The 25,408-nt window shown below is 42.6% G+C and overlaps 2 protein-coding genes across 4 annotated transcripts; one reads left to right on the plus strand and one right to left on the minus strand.

Moving 5' to 3' along the window:
* The first annotated feature begins 8,562 nt into the window (after positions 1-8,562).
* B4GALT2 (beta-1,4-galactosyltransferase 2) lies at positions 8,563-19,541 on the plus strand. Of its 3 annotated transcripts, none has more exons than XR_014025833.1 (9): positions 8,563-10,409; positions 11,024-11,400; positions 13,527-13,762; positions 14,836-15,026; positions 15,737-15,859; positions 16,400-16,504; positions 16,691-16,763; positions 16,877-16,930; positions 18,040-18,178. XR_014025833.1 is itself a non-coding variant. In XM_081322889.1 (7 exons), the coding sequence occupies exons 2-7, from the start codon at positions 11,091-11,093 to the stop codon at positions 18,188-18,190; spliced, it is 1,116 nt and encodes a 371-aa protein (XP_081179015.1). In that variant the 5' UTR covers positions 8,563-10,409; positions 11,024-11,090; the 3' UTR covers positions 18,191-19,541. The 3 variants fall into 3 exon arrangements, 1 of the variants encoding a protein (XP_081179015.1); XR_014025834.1 differs by having other exon boundaries at positions 16,694-16,763; XM_081322889.1 differs by lacking the exons at positions 16,691-16,763; positions 16,877-16,930 and having other exon boundaries at positions 18,040-19,541.
* A 146-nt stretch (positions 19,542-19,687) lies between these two features.
* LOC308665187 (von Willebrand factor C domain-containing protein 2-like) lies at positions 19,688-25,077 on the minus strand (the record flags this gene model as incomplete). The annotated part of the gene is made up of 3 exons (XM_081322890.1): positions 19,688-20,555; positions 21,405-21,534; positions 24,760-25,077. 3 exons carry the CDS (start codon positions 25,075-25,077, stop codon positions 20,371-20,373), a joined length of 633 nt encoding a protein of 210 aa, XP_081179016.1. The 3' UTR covers positions 19,688-20,370.
* Between the last annotated feature and the right edge of the window lie 331 nt (positions 25,078-25,408).

Raw genomic sequence — 25,408 nt, forward strand, 5'->3', positions numbered from 1 at the left:
GCTGCATTGCAAACTGGGACAAGAAGTATGTAAGGTTGGGTGTTTCAGGGACTTTTGTCCAGGGCATTTATCTCTTTCAATCTTGTAGAAGGCCAAAGCACATTGATTGCATTGATGACATTAAGAGTAATTCAGGCAGCAAATACAAGCTGATAAATAAATTTCCTGAGGATACCAGGATGAGAGTACTTTGATGGCAACTTAGAATGCCACTACTTTGATAACAAAGATATGCTCTCCTTCATTATCTTTTAGCAGGGGCTGATGTACCAAATGTGCTAAATGCAACTTTTGAATTCAGGAACCCCCAGATTCAGTTCTTGGCACCTCTGTCTTGAAAACTCTAGTTGCTGAAAATCATCTGGACTTTAAAGAGCCACTATCATGACAGACAGTACTGAATTACATAAACCAATTATCACATTTTATATAATGCAGCTGTGTGATTTCCTATTTTATTGGATACCAATAGAAACAGCTCTCCTCTATGCTTAATACAAAAGAATTCCTGGGGTTAGGGGATGAGAACTTCACTCAAAGGATGGCTTGCCATTGCATCAACTTTGCCTTAATTTCTGCTTACTTGAAAGATCATTCACAGGAAAGATATATTTCAGTTTGGAGGAGATGGATAGATTATATTCAGAATAAATATGGGACTAAAAAGTTCCATTTAGCTTATGAGTAGATTTTAAAGGGATATTGTTATTGATTGTTGGTACTTTGTATGTATTTATGTTAAAGGGGAGTTAAAGCACATTATGAATTTGGTTAATTGTATATTATGTATAATTTTTTATTTAGAATATGATTATTATAACTATAATCCTGTATTTAGCTCTGGGAAGTGGGGGGGGAAGTGGGTGGGTTTGGGGTGGGGGGGATTTGGGGATATATTGTAAAATCTTGTTTTTGTAAAACTCTTTAATAAAAAAAAACTTTGCCTTAATTTGCTCAATACAAATAGCATATATATTTATTTAAGTAAATACAGTTTGACAGATGAAAAATAAGGATGGCAATAATATAGATGAGAATAGCAAACATTTCATATTTTAGGAATTATACTAATCACTTCAGAATTTTATAGTTTCTCATCAATGTGACACCCATCTTGGAACAATATTTATTTATTTATTTATTTGATTTGTATACCGCCCTTCTCCCTAAGGACTCAGGGCGGTGAACAGTGACATAAATAATAGAATGTACAAATATAGATGTTGAAAATAAATTAAACCCTAATTTAGCCCAAATGTAGAAGATAGTTACCTTAAGATAATAATTACAAAAGAACCCATCAGACCAGACCGGATTGCTTAAACAGATGTGTTTTTAGGTCGCGTCGGAAGGAGCGAAGGTCGGGAGCCATCCGGAGCTCAACCAGTAAACGGTTCCATAGGTCAGGCGCGCCCACAGAGAAGGCCCTCCCCCTGGGAGCCACCAGACAGCATTCTCCGAACGGCGGCACCCTGAGGAGGCCCTCTCTGTGGGAGCGCACTGGATGGAGGGCCGTTGACGCTGGCAGCAGGTGATTCCTAAGGTACTCCGGACCCATGCCATGTAGGGCTTTGAAAACCATTACGAGCACCTTGAATCTTACCCGGAGGATAACTGGGAGCCAATGCAGCTCACGGAATAGAGGTGTAACATGGCAGTATCGGGAGACTCCCAACACAACTCTCGCGGCTGCATTCTGTACCAGTTGGAGCCTCCGAGTGGTTTTCAAGGGTAGCCCCATCTAAAGAGCATTGCAGTAGTCCAGACGAGAGGTCACGAGTGCATCTAAGGTTACAGAAATGTGCTATTTTTCAAGATTCTCAGTTGACTCTCAGATTTTATAAAAGGGGATTGAGGATTAAAGGTTGATGGTCTTTAAATATGTTATAGGAAGGCTGCAGAAACTGAAAGCAAGTCTACCTGCTATTGTTAAAGATTCAGGCTGTTTGATTAAGAAATGGTTGATTTGCTGGTTTCACGGTGGAGGAAAGACAGAACTAGTGAGAGCTTACTGTTTGATTCCCCCCGCCCCCAGATCAAATATATTCTTCTTTCTCAGCTATATCTTATAACAGATTTATCCCTTTTCACTGGAAATACATGATCCCATGTCTCTAATCCTGAAGTACTGTTAAGAGCTATTATAGAGATACAATTGAAGCGATATATCATATATCAAACTGAACTGTGGGAATAAAGACAAAATGTGAAAACTGAACTGGATCAGATGGGAAAGCATAGCATCTCAATACAGAGTGTGTGATTGCAGTTTCCAAGAAGAAAAGTCAAGGAAAGCTCTTATGACCTCAGCACTATGGAAAACAAATTACTGGGCATATCAATATTCTATTCATACTTTGAAATTCGGATTATGCCTCATAATAGTTTTAATTATCCAAATGATTAGCCCAAGCATCCCTTTATTTAGGTTGGATTTACACAACAGCATCCAACCATACCGGTAGCACTTTTACAGGGTAGGTTGAGTTGAAAGAAAACTTCTTGCCCAATCACCAAGACCCAGTGACCTTTCATATCTAATCATAGGTTTGAAATTGGTCTCTCTGGTCTTATATCCATCAGTTTAGCCTCTGCACCAACCTGGTTCTTTGAAAGCTGAACTTTGCTAGTACTATATTAGAACATCTTGGTTTCTTTCTCACTTTCCTATAAAGTTTGTGAGTGTCTTCTTAATTCTTCCAAACTCCAGGCTGGAAGATCCAGTCGTTCCTTTACTGAACTTCTGTTGGCTTGTTAACACCACTTTCAAGCTAAAATATGCTAGCAGGAACAAGTTAGTAAGATGCATTATCAGCATAAAAAGAATAGTGAAGAATGCCAATGTAAGTTGTCATGGGTCAAAATACAGATCTGTTTTGAGTCAGAAAACAACTATGACAGATAAACCAGGCAACCAAGATTATACAAACTGGAAAGAAAGATAACTATTTCATGTGAAATATTAATTCGGTGTGTTTCTACATATATACAAAAGATCACTTATTTCAGAATACCACACTAAATCTCCTTGTTTCTAATTTGGCAACATCATTGTAGCTTTAGCTACCTCTCTCCAGAAATAGGGGCCCATGATTTGCCAACAGAATGCCTAAAGTGTTTCAGTAGAGATTTGTTAAGACATAGTTGTTCATTTTGGGAGGTTTACACTTGATTTGTGTGTGTGTGTGGGGGGGGAAGGAATTCCTTTTTATTACTAGCCTGAAGAGTTGGGGCTACGTTGAAATCAATAAAACGCGTTTTTCCCTGAAGCTAAACTCATCCTGGATTGCTTTTTGATATGCCATGAAGTTCTACAGTTTCATGTAGGGTTGAATTCTCTAGATCAGCGTTTCCCAACCTTAGGAACTTGAAGATGCGTGGACTTCAACTCCCAGAATTCCCCAGCCAGCATAGCTGGCTGGGGAATTCTGGGAGTTGAAGTCCACGCATCTTCAGGTTCCTAAGGTTGGGAAACGCTGCTCTAGATATGGTGTGTGTGTATTGGGGGGGGGGAAGCTCGCCAGATGTATATGAATACCAGAATGGTAAAGAGAGGCAGAAGGGTACGGGGGGGGGGTCTCCCACAAATCTTTTTCTCCTTGGTGAACGAGACTCCTGCGACCGGGATTCTGCTCGTCTCAAAAAAGAGTCCGGATTCCCACGAGTCTCGAAGATGCGCCACCATCTTCCGCCACGTGACTCCTCGAAGCAGCGCCTCAGCCCCCACCTCCCTCCCCGTCGGATGAACTAAACGGGGCTGATGAAAAAGAGCAGGCTCGACAGAACGGCTGGCAGGGGCGGTGCTGAGCGGGCAAAGAGGCGGAGCTGCTGGCGCGCCCAAAGCAGGCCTGATCCCCGCAACTCGGTCCGGCCATCAGTCGGTCTGCCTGCCGCCTTAGCTCCGCTGTGCTGCCCGCGATGGCGCGCAGGGGTCGCCCTTACTGGTGGCTGAGAAACCGCTCGGCGTGAAGCCGGGCCGGGCTGGGCTGGGGCCGGGGGGAATCGCCGCGCCGACCCCCTGAGCCGCCCGGCCCGGGCGCCTAAAGACTTGCCGGCACCAAGAGCATCCAGCACGGCCAGGATCGAGCAGACGGTGAGCGGGAGCGAACGAGGCCAGGGAGAAAAACCCGAGTCTCCCGCAGGTTGAAGGGGAAGAGGGAAAATCCAGGGCAGAACGGAGGAAAGCCCGGCGGGAGGAGGAGGAGGAGGAGGAGTGGGGCGGAGACCTTGCCCTTTTCTTTCTGGTCCGCCACCCTCCTTTTGTTGTCGTCGAGGCGGGGGGGGGGGATTGGGTGTGTTCCTTGTCTCATGTCTGTCTCTCGGGGGGGGGGCAACATCAAACGGTGGCGTGGATTCCTCCTTCCCATTCTAAAGGAGGCTGGCATCCCAGGCTGGCACCTCCTCCGTGCCTGGGCACTGTTTTTAGTAGGCTATCTTCTTGTGATCCTCAATTGAGTAAAGTGACCGGCTGTGGGCGGACTTGGGGTTTTGATGCGTAGGTGCCTTACAGGGCGTAGGTGGGTTGCAAGTTCTTGACTTTGTGCAGTGCAAACGGGAGAAGCCGGGTACCTACTTGTGCCCTGAAGGATGTTTACAGGCAGATAACGTGTGGGCGCTTGGGAAAGAGTGGGAGAAAAAAAAAGGTGTGCTTGTATCTGTAAGTGTGTATCTCTAGGATGCTCGGAGTTGAGCCCCTCCCCCAACCAGCCTCGTTTCCCCCCCCCCCCTCCCTCAAGATGGCTTCTGCACAAGCCCCCAAGTTGCTCCTTGTAATCAAGAATGGCTGGAGTTGTGTCTGGGCTGTCCCTGGGTGAGCTTTGGTACCCATAAGGCGAGCATCTTTCTTTTCCTCTTCCCCCCTCCCTGACAAGATTTCTTTTAGGGTCCTTTTCCTTATGGATACCTGATAGAGAGGATTTCGAGGTTCTGCCTCTGATTTTCTGGATAAACACACTAGCCTGTCTGTTAAAAAAAGGCAAGGAGCAGATGGTTTTACTAGTGAAGATAAGAAAGGAAAAAACAACATACAGCATGGGGCTCTGTTTACCAGGTTGCCTATTGTATTACAGAGTGGCCTTGCTGCTGGAATTTGAATCAATGTACTTTAAGCACTTGGCTGGTAGCAGTTTATCTTTCTCCGTGTTGCCGCGTGATTCTGGGTTTCTCCCAAGCCAAATTATTTTGTACCCCTTAACAGCTGATATGGAAAAGGGTTACAGGGCTGGAGTGCCAAGTCTGAATAGATTTTCTTAAGAGTGCTGTGTTCTTAGTCTAGGAAAGTAGATGTTTGAAAATCAGAGAGCTCTGCACTACTTGTGACTTCTTACAGCTACTTGTATATAATGGCTTATTTCCCTACTTTTATAACTATCTGCTTTCAAAAGGTACCATGCCCGTCTTGGTAACTTGAAGCATATATGTCAAGTCGGTTTTCAAGGAACATCATTGACTCATAACGATTTTCAGCTTTATAGTAACACCTGAATATTTCTGTATGTCATGTAGTTATTGGAGCCTTTCTTCTGTCATTGTACAGAAGAGAAAGCTGAGTTTCCAGCTAAATTATTCAGAACTCAGGAGCAGCCAAGTAACAGCGCAATTCCATTAGTGGATTGTTAATTATGCAAAAAAAAAAAACCTTCAAAGACAGTGTCCTGTATTTTTCACAACTTGCCTTTGCTTCATTTTTGTATTGGAACATATAATTACATAATTAATTAGAAAAATAAAAATGAAGGCGGAAACATCTAGATGCATTTTTATTCACCATTTCATCTAATAGTGTAGGTTAAAATGGCCTTGCTTGTATAATAGGATTTTGGTAAGATTTGCCTTTCTGGATGTGTCATTTAGTGGCTGAGAAACCAGTATGTTCCTCTAGAAGGGACAAAGTGCAACCTGGCAAACTGAAAAGCATTGTGGGTAAGCATTGGTCCAATAGCTTACAGTAGCTGCTTGGTCATGATGCTGATATGATACTTTCAGCGGTCTGCTTTTTCTTAGAGTGCAGCCCTTTCCACATGTAGTGCAAGAGAGTGGTTGAATTGATGGACATTAAGGCAACAGCATCTAATATTAAAAAGCTGAAAACTTACAGAAGGTTCTTATCTCCCCCATCCTCCATTTATCAAAATATGGTTGCCTTTTGTTCTTGAGCAGTTCTTAGTTGAGTGAAATATATTGGTGAGTAAGACAGTTGACTGGTTATTGCTGCCAAATGCTTCATTGCTCCTTGAAGTTGATACTATTCTCTTTATCCTTGGGGGTGTTTCATTAAATCGGGATCTAAAAGAAGTCTGAGACCAGAAACAATGGTAGGAAGGGGCTTGTGACACTGAAGATATAAGATACATTTCTGTCAGTCCTTCTGTTGTATTTATAATCATGTAAGTGGCCATTTTTTAGTCTGAATGTGATCTCTGGAACCTTTTTTTAAGGCTCACAGAAATCATTGCCAAAAACATTTGTAAAATCCTAAGAATTAATGGGGAAATAATCTCACTCTTTTTCAGTAGGAAAACAAATTAAAAAGTTGTCTATTATTTGTCAGGAATATTTTAAAAAATATTGCAAAATGGTGGTAATTAAGTATAGTGCACAGGCACCTGCTTGATTGATTAATTAAATGCTTTGAAATTAGACAATTTTTGCCTGAACTAAAGGTTGGTTATTTATTTTGATTAATTTGTTTATAAACCACTTTAGTAAGATATTTCATCTGTATATTAAAAGCCACAGCCACAGCCAATGCAATAGTAACAAGTTCAACTACAGAAATACAATATATATTTATATTAAAGCATATATTTCTGACACCAGAAGCTCTATGGGACTCAAATCCCAAAGGTCTGCCAGAACAGCCAGATTTTTACAAGCTTCTGAAAAGCCAAGACTGTGAGAGTTACCTTATTCCAGATAAGGAAACCCCTCACAAAATATCCCTGCCTTCTGTTTCCTCCATTTGCATCACTTAAGAGTGGGTTCCTTCGGCAGCCATTCTGTGACTTCAGGTTGGGTAGGCAAAAATCTATACAAGATAGATATTTAGGCCAAGGGTGAACATGTATTACTGGATATATTATACATACTGATGATACCTTATCCTGAATTGGGAAGTGACCTTTCCCTGTTGTTTCATATACATGTTCAACAGGATGAGGAAGAGGACCAAGCCCTGAGTAATAACTAGTTTCCCTACTCCAATGTTGGTCAACTGGAACCTACTCAGGAAGAATGAAGCCATTTTAGGATAATGCCTCCAATTCTCGATCCCTATAGGTGGTCCAGAAGGATACTTTGATTAAGAGTGTCAGCTAGTAAAATCAAGGATGGTTGACCAATGTGATTTGAGTCACATGCTATCAGCCCCACAAGATGGATCAGACTAGGACAGGGGTAGGCAACCTCGGCTCTTTTATGACTCATGGTCTTCAACTCCCAGAATTCCTGAGCCAGCATGGCTGGCTCAGGAATTCTGGGAGTTGAAGTCCATGAGTCATAAAAGAGCCGAGGTTGCCTACCCCTGGACTAGGAAGTCAACTCCTTAAGAAAATTAAAACTACTTTTATTGAGATTGGCTTTATAACAGAGTCTTTGCAAGTCTGATAGTCCTCCTCTTCATAGTCCATTTAATTAGTGAAGACATTTGCCTGAACATTTTCCAAATGTTATCTAGCTATTTTGGACTTCAGTATTCTTCAGCCCACTTTTCCTAGGCAATAGTCCCTGCATATCCCTATTAAGGTCACTTTCCTTATTCTCTACACGTAAGTAAGTCAGAAGTCACATGCTCGTAACTTCTCAAATAACATTGCAAGGTATTGCCCCTGCCATCTCTTTGAATGCTTTCATCCAATGTGCAGCAGATACTATATGGGTAGTTTTATCCATGAAATGAATGGCCAGAGATCACAACTTGCACTGATTTGGTTCTGGACAATTTCTTTCAAGAAAGAAATGGATCATTTTAAACTGTACAGCTGGATGACATTCTTCTACCCATGCAGTAAGTGTGGAGAAATAATTCCTTCTTGATCTCATGCCCATGTCAAGTCTTATTTGCTTCTCATCTTCCACAAATTTCACTCTAGAACCCTCTTCACTCACTTCCTTTGCTAGAGCTCCTTAAAAAACCAAGGAGAGACCACTGAGGATCAACACTCTTTAGAACAATGGCTGTTTCTGTGTTCCAAAGGCCATGTGGGCATTCAGTAGAACTGCCCTTTCCCCAGGTTGCTTGGAAATTGCTCCATTCTATCACAAGCTTAAATATTCCACTTTGGGCAATGGAGAGCCTTTCTTCAGTTGCACAGCCTCTTTTATAGCCTGCATGGTTGACCACTTGATCTGGCACAATTCTTCCACCCTCTTGTACTTTCTGAAGCTGAATAGATCTATAAAGCTCTGGCATCAGTGAAGAAGATTTTCAGAATCCCAGTTATGAATAAGAGGGCCCCTCTGTAGTCCTTCCACTTCTACCTGGAAAACAGCCTTCTCACACCCACTCTTTTTTTCTCTCCTTTATAGGCCAAGCCAAGCATCCTCAAATGACAACCAGGTTTCCTGTTACTCTCAAAAAGCCCAGCACAATGGATAAACAATATGGGAAGTCTAGGAGAAGAAATATAGATATTTTATGCTACTTATTTTTATGATTATTTTACTACAAGTGCACGTATGCTGCTTCAATCGTATTATATAAGGGTCTTACAGCCTAACATACAAGACAAAATATGTCTCAATTATTAGACATATCAATAATAATAATTGCTGTCAATTTAGATTAAATGTGGTAATAACATAACCTAACACCAAACAGCCAGATTCATCTCAACTCAGGCATATCTCTCATCGTCACCTTCGCTCTAAATGCATATTTTAAAAGCCACATTTTGGAAAAGCTTTCTGAACACTAAGAGTGAGGCTAATGTTCTTGTATTTGGTGGGAGGACATTATTATTATCATGAATTAATTATGACATTCCCTCATCTGAGTGAGCTCCACATCACAGCTGCTGCAGTGCTTCCTCTTGGTCGCTTCCTGCTTCTTTCTCAGCCAGCCTTTGCACATCGTTGACAGGATCTCCAACAGCTGAGCTTTCTTCTCACCATCTCTGCTGGTATCCAGGGTGGGGGAAATCTTCTGTTCTGAATCTGATCAGTTTGTCAACTTCATCTTTCTCTTCTTTGTTTTATCTCTCACTTTTCTCCAGTCAGTCCATTAATTGCTGTGGATTGCTTTTAGCAATAACATGTTGCTTCTCTGCTTTCTTGTCCTATGGGATTCTGGCTTAGCCTTTATTTCTCTCTACACCTGATGGTCTTTTTCCTGTTAGAACTTGGCTTCCAACCTCTTTGAGAATCTTATTCCTTTTGAAGGTGATAGTCCCTGTTCTAATAAGACCTCAACCTTATGGTCCTCCTGCTCAGTTGTAGGAGATGTTCTGTCCTCTTATTCCCACAGAATAAACTCAAAAAAGAGGGGAAATAGTGTTATAGGGCTTTTAAAACTGGGGGCTGAGCATTTGCTGGGCACACAGCCAGGCATTTGGTTTAACTTAACTGTATGCTTAGCTTGAAATCAGAGACTGTTTTATTTTGCCTTCAAATCAGTATCAGTGAGATTATATTTGAAAATTCCATTCTTTTTCACTATAATTGTAAATCCAGTAAAACTTCACTAGAATTTTGTTACTGAATGCACTTGACCATTATGGAGACTTCTTTCTTAATCTCAGAATAAGCAGAACTTCTTCATGCCTCCTAGTATGATCAGAAGTCAAAGAGGGACAAAGAAGTGTATTATTTAGAGGGTGACCCACATTGCAAATCATAATCCTTAAGCAAACCTCCTACACATTATTTATTCATTTTTAAATTAGATTTGTACATAAAAACTCCATTACATTGAATAAGAATTGAAAATTGAGCAACAGTAACAACCAGTACACTATGCGTAGAAGCATCCAATTCATCACTGAAAAATGGAGCCTGTGTCTTATGTTCTTTCTCTCTGCTTTTTTTTACTATTATCTTGCAAATTAAATGAAAGAGAAAGGAGAATGTAATAATAAGATAAGAGAGATAATTTTTGTCTCGTGGTTAAAGCACCAAGTTAGAAAGCCGGAGACTGGGAGTTCTAGTCCTACCTTAGCCATGAAATCCAGCTGGGCGACTAGATACAAATAATACAGTATATATATATTTATCCAGGCGCATTCAATTGAGCCTCAGTTTCAGCTTATCCTTTTCTTTTTCTCTCTCTCTGTAAAAATGAAGTACTTGCAGCTCAGGATATTGAAATACGGGAAATGAGAATGGAACAGCTCCTCTTACATAAGACTCCTGTTGCAAATTGCTTCCTTCCAACTCCAAATGCTATGGATCCTTTTTGGTTGAAGGATATACCGGTAGATATGGTTGACTGCTCTAGGTTGTCTTTCTGTGGATTTTTGTGTGACTCAGGCCTTTGAAAGCGCAAATGGCTCTTTCAATAGACCACAGACAGAAAAGGGTTGGAGAGTTTATAATGGGAACTATGAGGTGGTAGGAAATGAATGTAACTGAATGCAACTCAGTTGTCACTGGAGAGGCAGGGAAGTTCTACTTCCTGAGGAAGAGCGACAATGTCCATATTTCTGTATTTCCTCGGGGGGATTCTTAAGGTTGTCCTTTTCAGCATTCAAAATAGCTCTCTCCTATAAATAGCTATTAAGGAGAAAATAATTGAGATACTAATTGCAATAAGTGGGAAACTACCTCCTATTTTACTAATGACTCCTTGGATATGTCTTCTAGGTAAAAGCCAATCCTGCAGCCTTGTTACTTTTGCACTTTCAGCTGAGCTTAGTTTCTGCCCAGCTGCCAATGTTGTCTATAGACTAAAGGGAGATGGCTAGTAAATTGAAAGAGCTTATCTGTTAGATTAGAATCCATATGCGTAGCATAACCATGCATAGTCATTCTGCAGGACACGAGGGGCCTACTAGCTTTTGACATAAAAAATGCATTTGTTCCCCCACAGGCTTGGTGTTTGGACCTGAGCTGCCGATGCTGTGCTCTCCTGATGCTGACCAGCCTGTGTCCAGAAGATGAGCAGATTGTTGGTGGGAGTGACCCTCGAGAGGATTTGCAAAGCTGTACTTCTCCTATGTTTACTGCACTTCCTTATCATCATGATTCTCTATTTTGATGTCTACGCCCAGCGCTTGGACTTTTTCAGCCGCTTCAACATACGCAATTCTTCCCGCTCTCTGCCCTATGCCAATGTCTCCCGGCCTAATAGTACTGCTGGGCCTCTGGGCTCTGAGCTCCTGGCTCCAAGTGTCAAGTCTGTTGGGAGCAACCACACCGTCACTGAGAAGCCCTTACCACCCTGCCCAGAGATGCCACCTGGTCTCGGTGAGGTTACAAATGAACCCTGCCTGGTTTGTATCTTGTCTTGAATGAAAGCCTGCAGTGAGGATCCAGCACTGTGTGGTTAAGCATAATGCTGTTCTGCTTATCCCTATTTTTCTTGAATCTCAGCATCCCGTCTTGCTGAAAAGTGATATTTGACTTCAGACGCAGGAAGGGAGCTATAAGATAGAATCTGCACAGTATTGCCAATGGAATTGGATAAATAATCCAATCCTTTCAATAGGATACAATGGAAAATACGTGAGATAAATCAGTTTTATTTTTACCTTGAACACCCTGTTCCCCATTTTAGCATAGCTCTAAATTCTTGCCTGCCCACATCTTTTGGCTAACTCCCTTCCATAAAAATTTAATTTGCTGTAGTCTGCGCCAAGGTATATTAAAATGTACAAGGCGGTGGTAAAACCAAATTAATTTCATCAGAGTTGTCTTTTAGATGTTTTTTTCTCTTGAATTCTCATCCTTCTAGGAACTCAAAGCAGACTGCAAGCATAGAGTTATCTTAGTGGGTTTTTTTCTTCCAAGTGCTTGCCATATTTTCAAGTAGGACTCAAAGCCATCCTAATAAGTCAGACTAATATAATTCAGTAAAGTTTGATGTAAGTTGGATGATAAAACAGGTGTTTCCTAGTGCGTGCTGTAAGGATCTCTGTATGGATTACAAATAATTAGGGAAATGTTTTAAGCATCTGTGCAGATCACTTAAGCACTGTAATACAAGCTGCTGATCCTCTGCTTAAAAGTAAATTGTCTTTTTAATTGGGAGGCCGTAGCATTTCACATTTTCAGCTGCAGATAATAGCCAGCATTTGTACTTATCACCTTTGGCTGCTAAATGGGTGTGCCTTTATCAAATTGCAACTGTTGCTCTAGAATGAGATTCCCACCCATCTGTAATCTCAAATTAGCTAACTCAACATTCTCTGAAGGATACCAGAACCATTCAGGGGTTTATTCAGAAAAGATGCTAAATGAGAATTTGCTAGAATTCTGGCATAATGGAGAAGGAAGAGTATGGTAGTTTCCACTCCTCTGATCACCCCAGCTCGATCCTCTTGGGAGAAGATAAGGAAAAAAGCATTTTTCTTTACATGATCTAGATCTTGGATGTCAAACTGCCGGCCTGCGGGCCGGACGCGTCATCCAGAAGCCACGCCCACCCCATTGCCGGCAATGGCAAAACCATCCCGATACGTTGTGCGACGTCATGTGACGTCGCGAGTTTGACATGTCAGCTCTAGATGGAAGCAATTGTACTTATGCCTAGTGCTGCTTTCAGTTCTCAGGGCAACTGTGAGTCATTGCTTGGGCATCTTGCAGTTGGGTTACCTAGATAAAAATATAGATACCAAGACATATTTGGGCAAGTGGGTTGATTGTGCTCTTGCTTCTTTGAAGCCCCAATTATACATAAGGGAAATTTGCAGAACGTATATGTGTATGAACTAACATTGTATGCATCATGACATCATCATGCAAACTCCACAATTTGAATTAGACATGACTGATGCAGATTCCACAATCAGTGTCATTTGTGTGATTAAATGATGGTGCATATTATGTCACTGGCTTGAACTACATGCCTTAGTGCAGGGGTGTCAAACTCAATTTCATTGAGGGCCGCATCAGCATTGTGGTTGCCCTCAAGGGGCCGGGTGGGTGTGGCCTGGGTGGGCATGGCCTACTGGGTGGGCGTGGCCAGAGTGCATATGGCCTACTGGGTGGGCATGGCCAGCTCTACATCGTTCGCAACAAGGGTGCCTATGGGGGCCTGGGCAGGAGTGGGGACAGATCTGAGGGTCTCTGGCAGAAGGAGGGTCTCTGGGCCAGAGCCAAGGCAGTGGGGGCCGTTCCCTCACTGTTTCCAGGATGGCTTCGGGGGCCACATGAAACCACTTCGTGGGCCGGATCCGGCCCCCGGGCCTTGTGTTTGACATGTCTGCCTTAGTGCATTATGTGTTTGGCTTTTAAGTTCCTTCGCCGAGCTTTTTGGGACAGTCGCCTCTCGTCTTGATTAATGGAAGTGGCAGGTACATACTGAGAACCGTAAGCTCCTCTTCTGGAGTTGGCTAACTGAAGCATTTATAACTGAATCCTTTCTTCTTCAGTGGGCCGACTCCTTATTGAATTTAGCTCTCCCATGAGCATGGAAAGAGTACAGCGGGAAAACCCAGATGTTCAGGAGGGTGGCAAGTATTCACCCCTGGACTGTGTGCCTCGGCAGAAGGTGGCCATCCTCATACCTTTCCGCCACCGCGAGCATCACCTCAAATACTGGCTGCACTATTTGCATCCAATCCTACGACGTCAGAAGGTGTCCTATGGAATCTACATTATTAATCAGGTAAATCAGGTAAAGAGAACGATAACCCTGTTGCAGCAATCTGAGGGGAAATAAGTGAGATAGTTACGATAGAGTGATGTCATATGAGAAAAACTTGATTAAACTTGGAAATAGCCTTTCTATCTTAACCAGCAGTAGAGCAGGACTTGCTGGTTTCTAGCAGTTTGCAGCCTTGGAATGGCATGTGAGGATGACCTTGGGAGACAAGGGCAATGAGATATAGCCAAGGGAACAGACAGATAAAAGGCAGCTTAGCTTGCAGCAGGAATATGGGCAGGGCAAGAACCTCAAAGGAGACCCTCCCTAGTTTTTTGGGCTGTAAAATGGATGGGTGAGAAAAATACTTTCAGACTTGAAACATTTTGTTAATATAAACTTATGATGAAGTGGAATTAGTTTATCTGGGTATGTTTCCTGTCTGGTCTGTCTAGTAAGGCTGATAACCTTAACTTAATTTCTCTCTCTCTCTCTCTCTCTCTCTCTCTCTCTCTCTCTCTCTCTCTCTCTCTCTCTCTCTCTCTCTCTCTCTCTCTCTCTCTCTCTCTCTCTCTCACACACACACACACACACACACACACACACACACACAATTACTTACTTACACACACACTGTTACTTACACACAGACAAACACACACACTCTATTTACCCTGGCAGTTTCCTCACTTTATGGAGGAGCTGAGAGAGAGGGAAAGTCCAAAAATGAATGTCAAAAGAAGAGTGGGTGGTTGTGCTCATGATTATTTCTGGCCCTCACTGACATGTGGCTTCAAGGGAGTGGGGCTACTCCCAGTGAAAAAGTAATAGCTTCCAACATACTGGGAAAGCAATAGTATATTACATTATGGATTAGGGATGGTCATGATGTTTTATTTTTAGTCAAGTATGGAATGCCAAATTAAAGCTGTTGTCTGATGAGTGGTGAGGATTTAGAGTCATACACAGAAATTCAATAATTGTAAATTTCTTTACAATGCAGAAAATAATTTAAGTTCAGTCCAAAAATATAATGTAAGTATCATAGGGTATATGTTGTTTGGGGTTATCCTGTCATTCATGATGTTTCCAAATAGTTTGGTGAAGACACGTTTAACCGAGCCAAGCTGTTGAATGTGGGCTTCCTGGAAGCCTTAAGAGACAATGAGAGCTATGACTGCTTCATATTCAGTGATGTTGATCTTGTGCCCATGGATGACCGGAATCTTTATCGCTGTTATGACCAGCCTCGGCACTTTGCTGTTGCCATGGATAAGTTTGGTTTCCGGTGAGTAAATGGATTGGGAATTTCCTTGCCAAATGGACTCAAAGTTTTATTTGGATTGGAGTGTCAGTATGCTATTGGCACAGTATAGTATAACATACTCATAACTTGACCTGTCCCATCTGTTTGTTAATAAATTTCAAAACCAGCTCTTTGGGATTTCATTCAGATGAAATTCTTAACTGGAATTTGCAGATAGATGTACTGTAGTTCTATGCACTCTGGTTATTCCTGAGATAACAGAGGCTCTTCAAAATGTTTAGACTCAAGAATAAAGGAAGAAGCAGAATCTGAATTTGTTTTTGTTTAATACACACAAAGACACAAATGCATATACATAATACCTGTCCCTTTCTGAAAATTCTGTTATCAGGCATGGATCTATGTACTAGTGATGTAAAAACGTAGGCTGGAGTGAATATTTCATATTGTAAGCCGCCTTATCAGTATTTCCAGAACATTGAAAATAAGTAAGAAAAAAGAATATGATCCTGGACTTATTAGATAGAATCTGGGAAGTCCAATTAATATGGTGAGAAATTGGACAGGATTTAGAGAGCGCATGATACTGTAGGAACAATAAGTGACATCACACAAATGATTTATAAATCAGCGCTTAATCTACAACAGGCTTTCTCTAGACCATCTAGATCTATGGTTCTGAACTTGTTTCTAGTTTGATTGATCTTATCTCTCTTGCTTGTCCCCTACAGGTTACCATACTCTGGCTACTTTGGAGGAGTCTCTGGCCTAAGCAAGACACAGTTTCTGAAGATTAATGGCTTCCCTAATGAGTACTGGGGCTGGGGTGGAGAAGATGATGACATCTTTAACAGGTATGTGAGAGACTTCATTTGGGTTTAGCTCATCCAGTACTTGTTCTCTGTGGGTTGATGGCATAAACTGTGTAATCCATTTTTCCATATAGCATCTACAGCAGCGCTCTCCAACCTTTCTAGCTCAGTGAACTGTTGCTGGCGGGGCAGGGGGAAAGAGGGGGATGGTTTCCTGCGCGCACCAGTTTTACACATGCAACTTCATGCACACACACGCATGCATGTGCACTCGCCCATCACTTCAATGGTCCAGTTCCAAACAGGCTGCAGCCTAGCACAGAGCCGTGCTCTAGGGGTTGATATACATAGAATATTTGGACTGGTCAGTATTCTTTTGCTGGATAGGATGGTTCTGCAAATGGCAACAAATGTTATGTGTACTGAACTTTCTATAATTACATTTTTGTCCTTTATCAATCCATGAAAGCCAGGAATGTGGTGAGGAAGAATAGAGAAGGTTTAGGCAAATTCCATTATTTTAAAGGCTTGTTTAAAACTCACTGTTTTGCTAACCTCTGTCCTATACTTTATTTTGCATAGGATCTCACTTAATGGCATGAAAGTATCACGTCCTGATGCTCGCATCGGGCGCTATCGCATGATCAAGCATGAGCGTGATCGACATAATGAACCAAATCCCCAACGGTAAGAATGTATCTGTGTTAGCTTTCTATCTAATCCTCATAGCTTTCGTCATATTCTCAATCCACAGACTGCAAATCAACATTCTGTTGCAAAAGTAACCTTCCAGACCATCTAGTGGAGGTTTGGGAGATTAACCTGTCAATGATAAATTATATGCTGTACACATTTTTATGTTTCTTCTTGTAGCAGAGGAGTACAGACTATTTTGTGAGAAGAGGACAAAGACCATAGCTTTTGAAAAGAAAGTTGAGGCCACAATGTAAGATTCCTTAAAATTAAGGAAACTAAGATAAAGAAGTGGGTGGGAAACGGGAAATAAATTTGATTAAATAATTAAATAAAACCAATATTTGATCCTCTTATATTTAATAGTTCCCCCTTCTATCAACATTGAAAAATAGAATTTGCTGAAAACTTTGGAAGGAGGTATGAAGTTATATCCTTGAGTCTTAGATGGTACTTCCCTGCCCTAACACGACTCTGAGGGGAATTTCATGCTGTCCAGTCTTCTTTTTCTCACTCTACTCTCATTTGCCTCTTACTCCTATGCATGTATCAATGGCTAGGTTAAAACTATGGTCTACTGATGCAGGAAAGGATAAAAGTGTTTGGACTCACTGCCCTATATATCAGGGGTCCCCAATTCCTGGTCCGTGGACCAGTACCGGGCTGCGGCCTGCCAGCAACCAGTCTGCACAAACAAGCAAAGCCCCATCCGCGGGATGCAGGCAGCACACAAAACCACGTCCCCTCCGATCCACGGAAAAACCTTTCTCCACAGAACTGGTCCCTGGTGCCCAAACGTTTGGGGACTTCTGTACTATAGAGCAGGGGTCCTCAGTCCCTGTTCGCAGCCTGGTACTGGTCTGTGGCCCATTGGAAACTGGTCTGGTGGGCAAATACACGAAGCTTCATTTGCGCATCTGTGAGATTAAATTGTGCGTACAAAACCATCCCCTGTCACCGCTGCTGTTGGTCCGTGGAGCCAGAAAGATTGGAGACTGCTGATATAGAGCATAGGCAATGTGGGATAAGTAGTGTGGTATATATTTGATATTGATTTACATAGGTTTCTCTTTGTTTATTTGATAAGTGAAGCAGGATCCTGTCAACCTTAATCTTTAAATATAATCTGTTTTCACTGTTCCCTTGCCAACTATTTCACCAAGAATTCCAATCAGGGTACGTAATTTGAGGAAGATTCTTGTATAAACTATTTCTGAATGTTGTGGGCTCCATGGAGAGTTTTGGATAGTGATTCTGTCCCCATGCATTCAGATAATATAATTTAGTTTTGGCAGCCCTGTGTAGAACTTGTGGAATAACAAATGCATTCTGGTGGAAACTACAGAGAATACTGCATTATTCATTAATTTATGTAATGTTATGTAATGCACTGATCAGAATCCTACAAATGATGTAATGTTCTATTTAATCTTTATTCCATTCATTTGAGGGATTGTTGTTTTACCCTGTGCCAAAGTAAACGGTAAAATATAGGTGAAATATGAAGTTCTGTTTTGTTCTTGTGGCAGGTTCACCAAAATCCAGAATACCAAGGTGACCATGAAACGTGATGGCATTGGTTCACTTCAGTACCGCCTCGTGGAGATGTTTCGCCGTCCCATGTACACCAATGTAACTGTGGATATTGGCCGACCGCCGCCACGCCCCTCGCGGGGTTGACTCTGCTGCTTGGCCCTGCTCACGGTCCCATGCATGAGGAGCAACATGGATCTCAGCCCTGACTGGTTCAGAGGACTGTGTCCTGACTGGGACGACCTGTTTGCCTCCTTCATGGGAAAAAGGGAAAGGCTCTGGACACACCTTTGTCTTGTCCTTGCCTTTGGCTGAAGACCAGCTCCTTAACACTAGTCAGTTCTCCGCAGTGCCCTTCAGATTGGAGAATGAATGTGTGTTATATGCTTGGTCCAGTGTTTCAATTTTGGGCAGAGGGAAGCCCTGATTGCTGAGGAAGGCCCCGAGAGCGGAGAAGCCTTGGTTAGGGCTTTTACCCTTCCCTTTATCTCTGGCAGTGACCATCCTCTCCCTGAACTTTTTGCAAGGCTGTGTCCCTGAAAGATTCCAAGAGCACGGTAGCTGTTTGCTTCTTCTCACAGACTGAAAGACTACTGCCTTTTGAGCCTTTCTTCCAGGCACAGTCTGGTCTTACGACGACTGCCAGCGACCAAGGTGTAGAGATGGTTCACAACTGAGGAGAGCTCCATCGCCAGTAAAAGCTCTAATGGGTCTGGCCCACTGCCCACCTCCATTCATGGCTTGGTGCTGTCCCCTGCTGGATCCTGGTTGCTTTTTTCTGGCTCCAGTACACAGGGGTATTTTATACAAATCCTCATTAGAATACTTGAGTGCTTCCTGGGTTAATGTATGTGTAGCCTGTCTGGCATGGTACAACAGGACTTTCTTAGCTGTGATTTCTCTTCTTCCTTTGAGTGGAGCAGATTGGATGGGTAGTGAGGTTGTACCTTTTAGTAGGGTGGATAGATGGATGTATGGTTTTGACATACCCTAAAGTGGGCTTGCTTCTCACTTTCCTAAGCACGCAGAACCTATAGCCATTGTTATAGAACGGAATAACGTGAAGGTAGAGTTCAGCCTGTTTTCCCTTGATCCACTACCATCCCAACTTCCACTCCTCAAGCAATTCTAGCAGCCCTACAGTTTCTGCCAGGCATCTTGCCCTTAACCACTCGTTCTTTTATTTTTATCAAACTACCCTCAGTCACAGCCCTGATGGTATGTTTGCGGCAGTTCCACACCTAGTACTTGGAGCTAGGAAGCTGCTGGCGTTTCTTCATTCTGGTTATGGTGCCTGGCAAATAGAATCACCTGCATCTGTCCACTTTGGGGTGACAGCTGGGCCAGGCTGGAAGCCAGGCATCAGCATGTCAAATAGCCCGGGTGTTGGTGACTTTTGTACATTTGAATGTTTTGATCCCTTTTCAAGCCTATGGTGAATGCAACACTGGTCACTATGATCAGACTTTTGTATTCAGTAAAAGTTTCAAAACTTGGAGACTCCCTTGTGTCTGGAATTCTGTAGGAGACACTTGATTGGGGCAGCTCAGACCTTTGTCTTTATTAATCTAGTGCTCTTCAGACATGCCAGGACTTCAGTACCCAGAATTCTCAGCCTTTTACTATAATGGCTAACAATGTTGCTTACTGAAGTCTGTGGAAGACACCAGGTTTCTCATCTGTAGTTTCCTTTTCTTTATTCTTAGCAAGGCCAAATTCAAGACATTTCCAAAATACATTGAGTTTTCTCACACTTATCTTGGTTTTATGGGATAGAAACTAAGTAATTGGCCCAGGAAATTATGTATATGGTTGCTCAAGTGTACAGGAAAGGGAAGCTATTTTATAAGGATCCTTTTTTGTCATATAGTCGAGGAGTACATGCAGATGAAGCTATTCAATAGAACAGTGTACAAAAGAGGCTGTCTTTTGAGTGGAATTGACAGGAATTCTGGGAGGAGAAGATAGGCATAAAAGTTAAATCCTATATAAAATATAGCAGAGATTGCTATTGGGAATGTGACTGGGGAACAGGGATGGGGGAATTGTTGTCGTCTTGCAATTATTGCAGAAGTATATCACCCAGCAACCCTAGCCAGAGAGCCATTGCTAAGGGATGATGGGAATTGTAGTGCAGCAACAACTGAAGGGTCTTTCCTAGAAGGCCTAGCGAGCAGAAGAGTAGGGAACTGGATTCTGATCAGGGTCTAGAATGGATAATTGTAGTTTGGAGGTGGCAGAACAGCATCTTGGTGGGGTTCGTTTGTAATTTAGCCCTTAAAAAGATTGTGAGATGTGATTAAGGAACCACTTAATATTTAAAGGGGTTAGGAATGGTGTCTATCTGAAACTCGGCATCCCGCCAGCTGCTCACATTTAGCTAAGTGGTTTCCTTCCCAGTAGCCAGCATCTTGTCCATCGTGACAGCGGCAGCGAATACAGGGACCGACCCAGACGCTATCTCCAGCGGGAATAATGTTGTGCTGGCTCCCATCTACGTAGCAATTTGGTCCTGTAGGAATAAAAGTATTTTCTCAATCTTTTACCAAGATATGCCATGAAGATAAGAGAAAACCATAGAGGCCATCAGGCTGCTCTCACTTGGCCATTGACCTTCCAAACGTGGCTTGCATGAGATATCAGAAACAAAGTGGGTGTACTATGTAGGTGTGGCATAGAAAAGGCAAATAACAGGTAGTCTTCACTTAATGGCCACTTAATGGTTGTAAGTTGACATCATTAAGCAGTTCACCATGTGACCTTTTCGCAATTTTACAACTGTTTTTATGATGCTCACAAAATGAATCACCATAGCCATTAAGTGAACCACATGGCCATTAAGCAAATTCATTTGTATGTAATGGACTTTTTTTGCCAGAAAACACACACACAAAAAAAGCCACAAACTGGAAAAAAAATGCAAATTGCAGTTATACATCCACAGGATGCTGCAACCGGTCATAAATACAAGCCAGCTGTCAAGCGCCCGAGATGCAGTCCTGTGACCACTGTGTGTACGTGTGCAGCAGTCATAAGTCTGAGAATGGGTTTGTCATAAGAATTGTGAAGACTGCCTGCATTCCCAGATTTTGGAACATAATAATATAACTTTATAGTATTTACATTAGCCACAGGAATCTAACTCATTCTTTACATTTTCATTAGGGCACCCCACAAAGAGGAAAGCAAGCACCATAGCCTAGCACAGGGGTAGGCAACCTTGCCTCTTTTATGACTCGTGGACTTCAACTCCCAGAATTCCTGAGTCGGCTATGCTGACTCAGGAATTCTGGGAGTTGAAGTCCACGAGTCATAAAAGAGCCGAGGTTGCCAATGGCACACCTTTCCCTTAATTTCTCACCTTCCTTGCAGATAGGGCAGCAGTGGCCTTTCTCATAGATGGGGTTGACACATGGTGGGGGGGCACAGTCTGCTACTAGGCAGCGGGCAATTCCATCCAAGTCACAAGTACACTGCTCACATTCAGAAGGCTGTGAGGGAACAAAGGTTGAACAGTGTGGTGTGGCAATTTGCAATCGCTCTTCTATGTGCGCAACAGCATTGGAAGACTTTATTCCCAAGCTGTGTCCATCCTGTGTAATACTTTGCAACATACATATTCTTACAGACTGGCACAAAGCTTATTCTGAAGCTTATTTCTGCACTGTCACATTGTCATACTGCAGAGTTCTGGGCAAGCCTACCTCTTCTTTCTTCATTCTCTCACTACAATGACTCTCTTAGTGCTGTGTGAACAGTTCACTATCACTGCAGTCATATAGTATTTGCAAGACAAATTAATTAGTCCCCATTAAACAAAAACTTGACAGAGGTTGCCTTTTTAGATACAAACAGAACAACTGATTTCAGTATTGATCTCATGCTTAAGCAACTCCCTTCTTGCTTACTCACACTTCCCTTTTCAGGTCCTGCTAAAACCTCTCCCAGAAAGAGTTTTTCTAAAAAGCATTAAGAATAAGATGCTGCCATGTTGGGAGTCAAGCTATTCTCCAAAGCGCCCGAGGACAGGACAAGAAGCAACGGATGGAAACTAATCAAGGAGAGAAGCAACCTAGAACTAAGAGAAACTTCCTGACAGTTAGAACAATTAACCAGTGGAACAACCTGCCTCCAGAAGCTGTGAATGTTCCAACACTGGAAGTTTTTAAGAAGAGACGACAGCCATTTGTCTGAAATGGTATAGGATTTCCTGCCTGAGCAGGGGGTTGGACTAGATGACTTCCAAGGTCCCTTCCAACTTTACTATTATGATTATGATCCTCCCAGCTGAAGAACTTCATATTTCTGCCCAAATCTGTTATAATAGTACTATGGCAAAAAATTTTAAAGGCAAGTTTGTTATCCAAGCAAGTGGGGTAAAGACATGCCCAAAAGATTTATTTGACAGAGACATTACTTCTCCAAAAGTGATTCCTTCTGCAACTATTTCCACCTTTGTCTGCAGTACTGTAGCACTTCCAACATTTTCATAGACTTCATAATAATAAGATGACACCATCAGAGGGCACCATCCATTCAGATTGGTTTCAGTTTTAGAAGAAATGCAAGCCTGCAATAGGATCTCTTGAGCTATTAGCCTCCAGCCACCATTTTTATACATTAGAAATTTTTTTTAACAAGTTTCTCTTCTGATTGTGCATGTAAAGATTGTGGTAAGGCGTTTCAGATCAGGGTGTACTAAACACATCCACAACAATAGAGGTGGTGCCCTCCAGGAATCCTGTGACAGGACCTGCACTTAAATACTTAAGAAAGATGTTACTGTTATTTTCAATTCATTACATCTCTAGTAGCAAAGCCTACCATTAGTGTTAGGGAAGCCAAACTAATGATAAAGAATAAATATAAATAAGTAACAGTTTAACTCTATTCTCAATCCCCTTGTCCCCTTTTTGCCAGCTACCATATTTACTTAAAGATAAAATCCTCACATTATTCTTCACTGTATTAAATTCCCTCTCCATTGGACCAGCAAATAGTTATATCAACTCATACCTCTATTGAACTGTTGAAATAATTATAGTTGGTCACACAGGCCTATTGCCAAAAGACAAGATCAGAATCATAAAAGTTAAAAAAAGTTTCCTTTAATATAAGATGCTTTCCAGGGCTTCTTTAAAATCCCCAAAGGCATTCCAGATCTGATTTGGCAAGATGTTGCTCTATTCTGGTGGTGTGGATAAGCAAAAAAAAAAAGTCTTCCTAAATTGCTTGTCTTGTTGCTTGTAATACTAAAATGTAATAACTTCAGGTAGCCACATTTTTTTAAAAAGCTATTTGTCAACATTTCAACTTTTATACAACTGCATGGCGTTACAGCTTCACTGTTACTTTTACTAAACATCAAACATGTAATATTGTACCCATTTCCCAAAAGTTCTGGGCAAACTTCAAAAATTTAGGCCTCTCTAAAAGGGTTGTTCATGCCTCACAAATGATGGGAAGAAGCACTCTCTTGTTACAGCAAGCCTGGAAAAAAAAGATGCCACTTTTCAAAGTGAATTAACTTTAATGAATTTAACGCAATTCTGTTGGCACAGTAGCATGAACAATGTTGTGGTTGCTCTAATGAATAGGCGGAGGTGCTTACTCAGGAAATCCAAAGCATTTCTCTCAAATCATTTTCAAGTGTGCACAACCTTACTCATTAAGAAGAGAGAGAGGAAAATTAATGGGAAGGGACATGATTATTTTTGGTGAGCTAGGTCCCATCTGCTTGCTGCAAAATGTCTCTTAAGAACACTCAGCAAATTTGAGCTAGACAACAAGGACATTATTAATTTTTATTTGTATACCGCCCTTCTCCCGAAGGACTCAGGGCGGTGAACAGGGCAATGCATGTTAAAAGACAAAATACAAAAATTAAAAGAGATTAAACAGAATGCCCACAACTCTTACAATAAGTTAAAACACAATAAGAAAAGTTAAAACACACTGCTCACTGTCCAATTGAGGATTGACCCTTACTTCATGGGAATGATTCATGTGATTCTCTGGTGCAGGGAACCCAGGCATAGAGCAGGCTTTGATCTTCCACCTGCAACATCTCAGTGTAGATCTGTTTATTCAGCTATTGGTAACAATATTTTCCCCTCCCTCATTGCCCAGTTCCTCCTGCCAGCAAGTTGTTTGGCTTGACAACTCGCTGCTTAAAGTACATTGCAAACAATTTTAGCAGTGACAGACAATAGCCAGAAAGAAGGTACCAAAGCGATTAGTGTAGGGACTGAGAAATAGAGGATAGTCGAATAGACAATTGTACTGCAGACAAAAAAGTCCTTATTTTACTTTTGTGCTGTCAGAACATTTTGATTTTAAGAAACCTCTTCATACCGTTTCTAATCTCGTGCTTGTCATCCACATCGCTTTCTAAAACGCTGTGTAAGACAATCCTTGAAGTGGCAATTCAGTCTCCGTTTCATAATCAGTTATGCTTCACGAAAACCAGGTCTTATCCCCGGACTGAACAAATCAAGACTATATTGTTAATGTCCCAACTTGGACCTTCAAGGAATAGAAGAACTTCTCAACTATTTGTCAGCAGCTTTCACTTTTAGCCCTGATTAAAGAGGTCCGCGCATTCAGGGAGACGGCCACCCACCCACCCATCCCTGGTATTGATGTTGCCTGTTGGTTTTTCATTTCCCCCACCACCCACCACCCCCCACCGACCGGTCTTCGTTTGCTTTCCTCACCTGAAAATGCTGGCCCAGTTGATAAACCTGCCCTCGGTACTCACAGCCGATGCGTTCGCAGCGCGGGCAGCAGTCGCTCGGATAGTGGCTGACGTGAATGCAAGCCGGCGGCAGAGCGGCGCAGTCAGTGCGGGCGCAAGCTGGTCCTTCGGCCGTGCACTCACACTGGATGCAGTGGTCGCTCTCCGGGGAGTACCATTCACCTACGAAGTACAGGCTCCCGTTAGCATGGCAAGCGCTGACTGGCGCCGCCAGCCCGTGCCGAGTCACCAGAGCCAGGAGCAATGCCAGGCTCAGCCGATCCGAAGGAAAGGGCATGGCGCAACGCCCGTGGCGGCTGGGCAGGGCAGAGCAGAGCAGAGCAACGGCAGAGAAGCGGTTGGAGGCAACCCCGAGTCCACTTTCTCCAGGCAAAGACTCAACCTGGCCGGCCCTGCTCTCCTTTGCCCTTTGTGCCGCCGCCCGCCCCGGAGTGAAACCCGAGCACCCCTTCCCCAAAAGGGAGGGCGGAACCTCGCAGCTGGGAGGGGCAGATGCAATGCCCCCCTGCCTGCTTCTCCCGCCAGGCTGGTCTCGCTCTCCACCGCGTCCTCCCAAGCCCCCGCGCTCTCCCCCAAAAACCCTTCGAACTCCGCACCTCGAAGGAGAT

This window comes from Vipera berus (assembly GCF_964194415.1).
Source record: "Vipera berus genome assembly, chromosome: 3".
Classification (NCBI taxonomy): Eukaryota; Metazoa; Chordata; class Lepidosauria; order Squamata; family Viperidae; genus Vipera; species Vipera berus.

What these genes read in the sequence shown, in the direction of transcription:
- B4GALT2 (XM_081322889.1), top strand. Translation starts at nt 11,091, where the DNA reads ATGAGCAGATTGTTGGTGGGAGTGACCCTCGAGAGGATTTGCAAAGCT. An exon ending in AGAGATGCCACCTGGTCTCG is followed by an intron (nt 11,401 to 13,526) that starts GTGAGGTTACAA and finishes TTTCTTCTTCAG; the next exon opens with TGGGCCGACTCCTTATTGAA. An exon ending in ATGGATAAGTTTGGTTTCCG is followed by an intron (nt 15,027 to 15,736) that starts GTGAGTAAATGG and finishes TGTCCCCTACAG; the next exon opens with GTTACCATACTCTGGCTACT.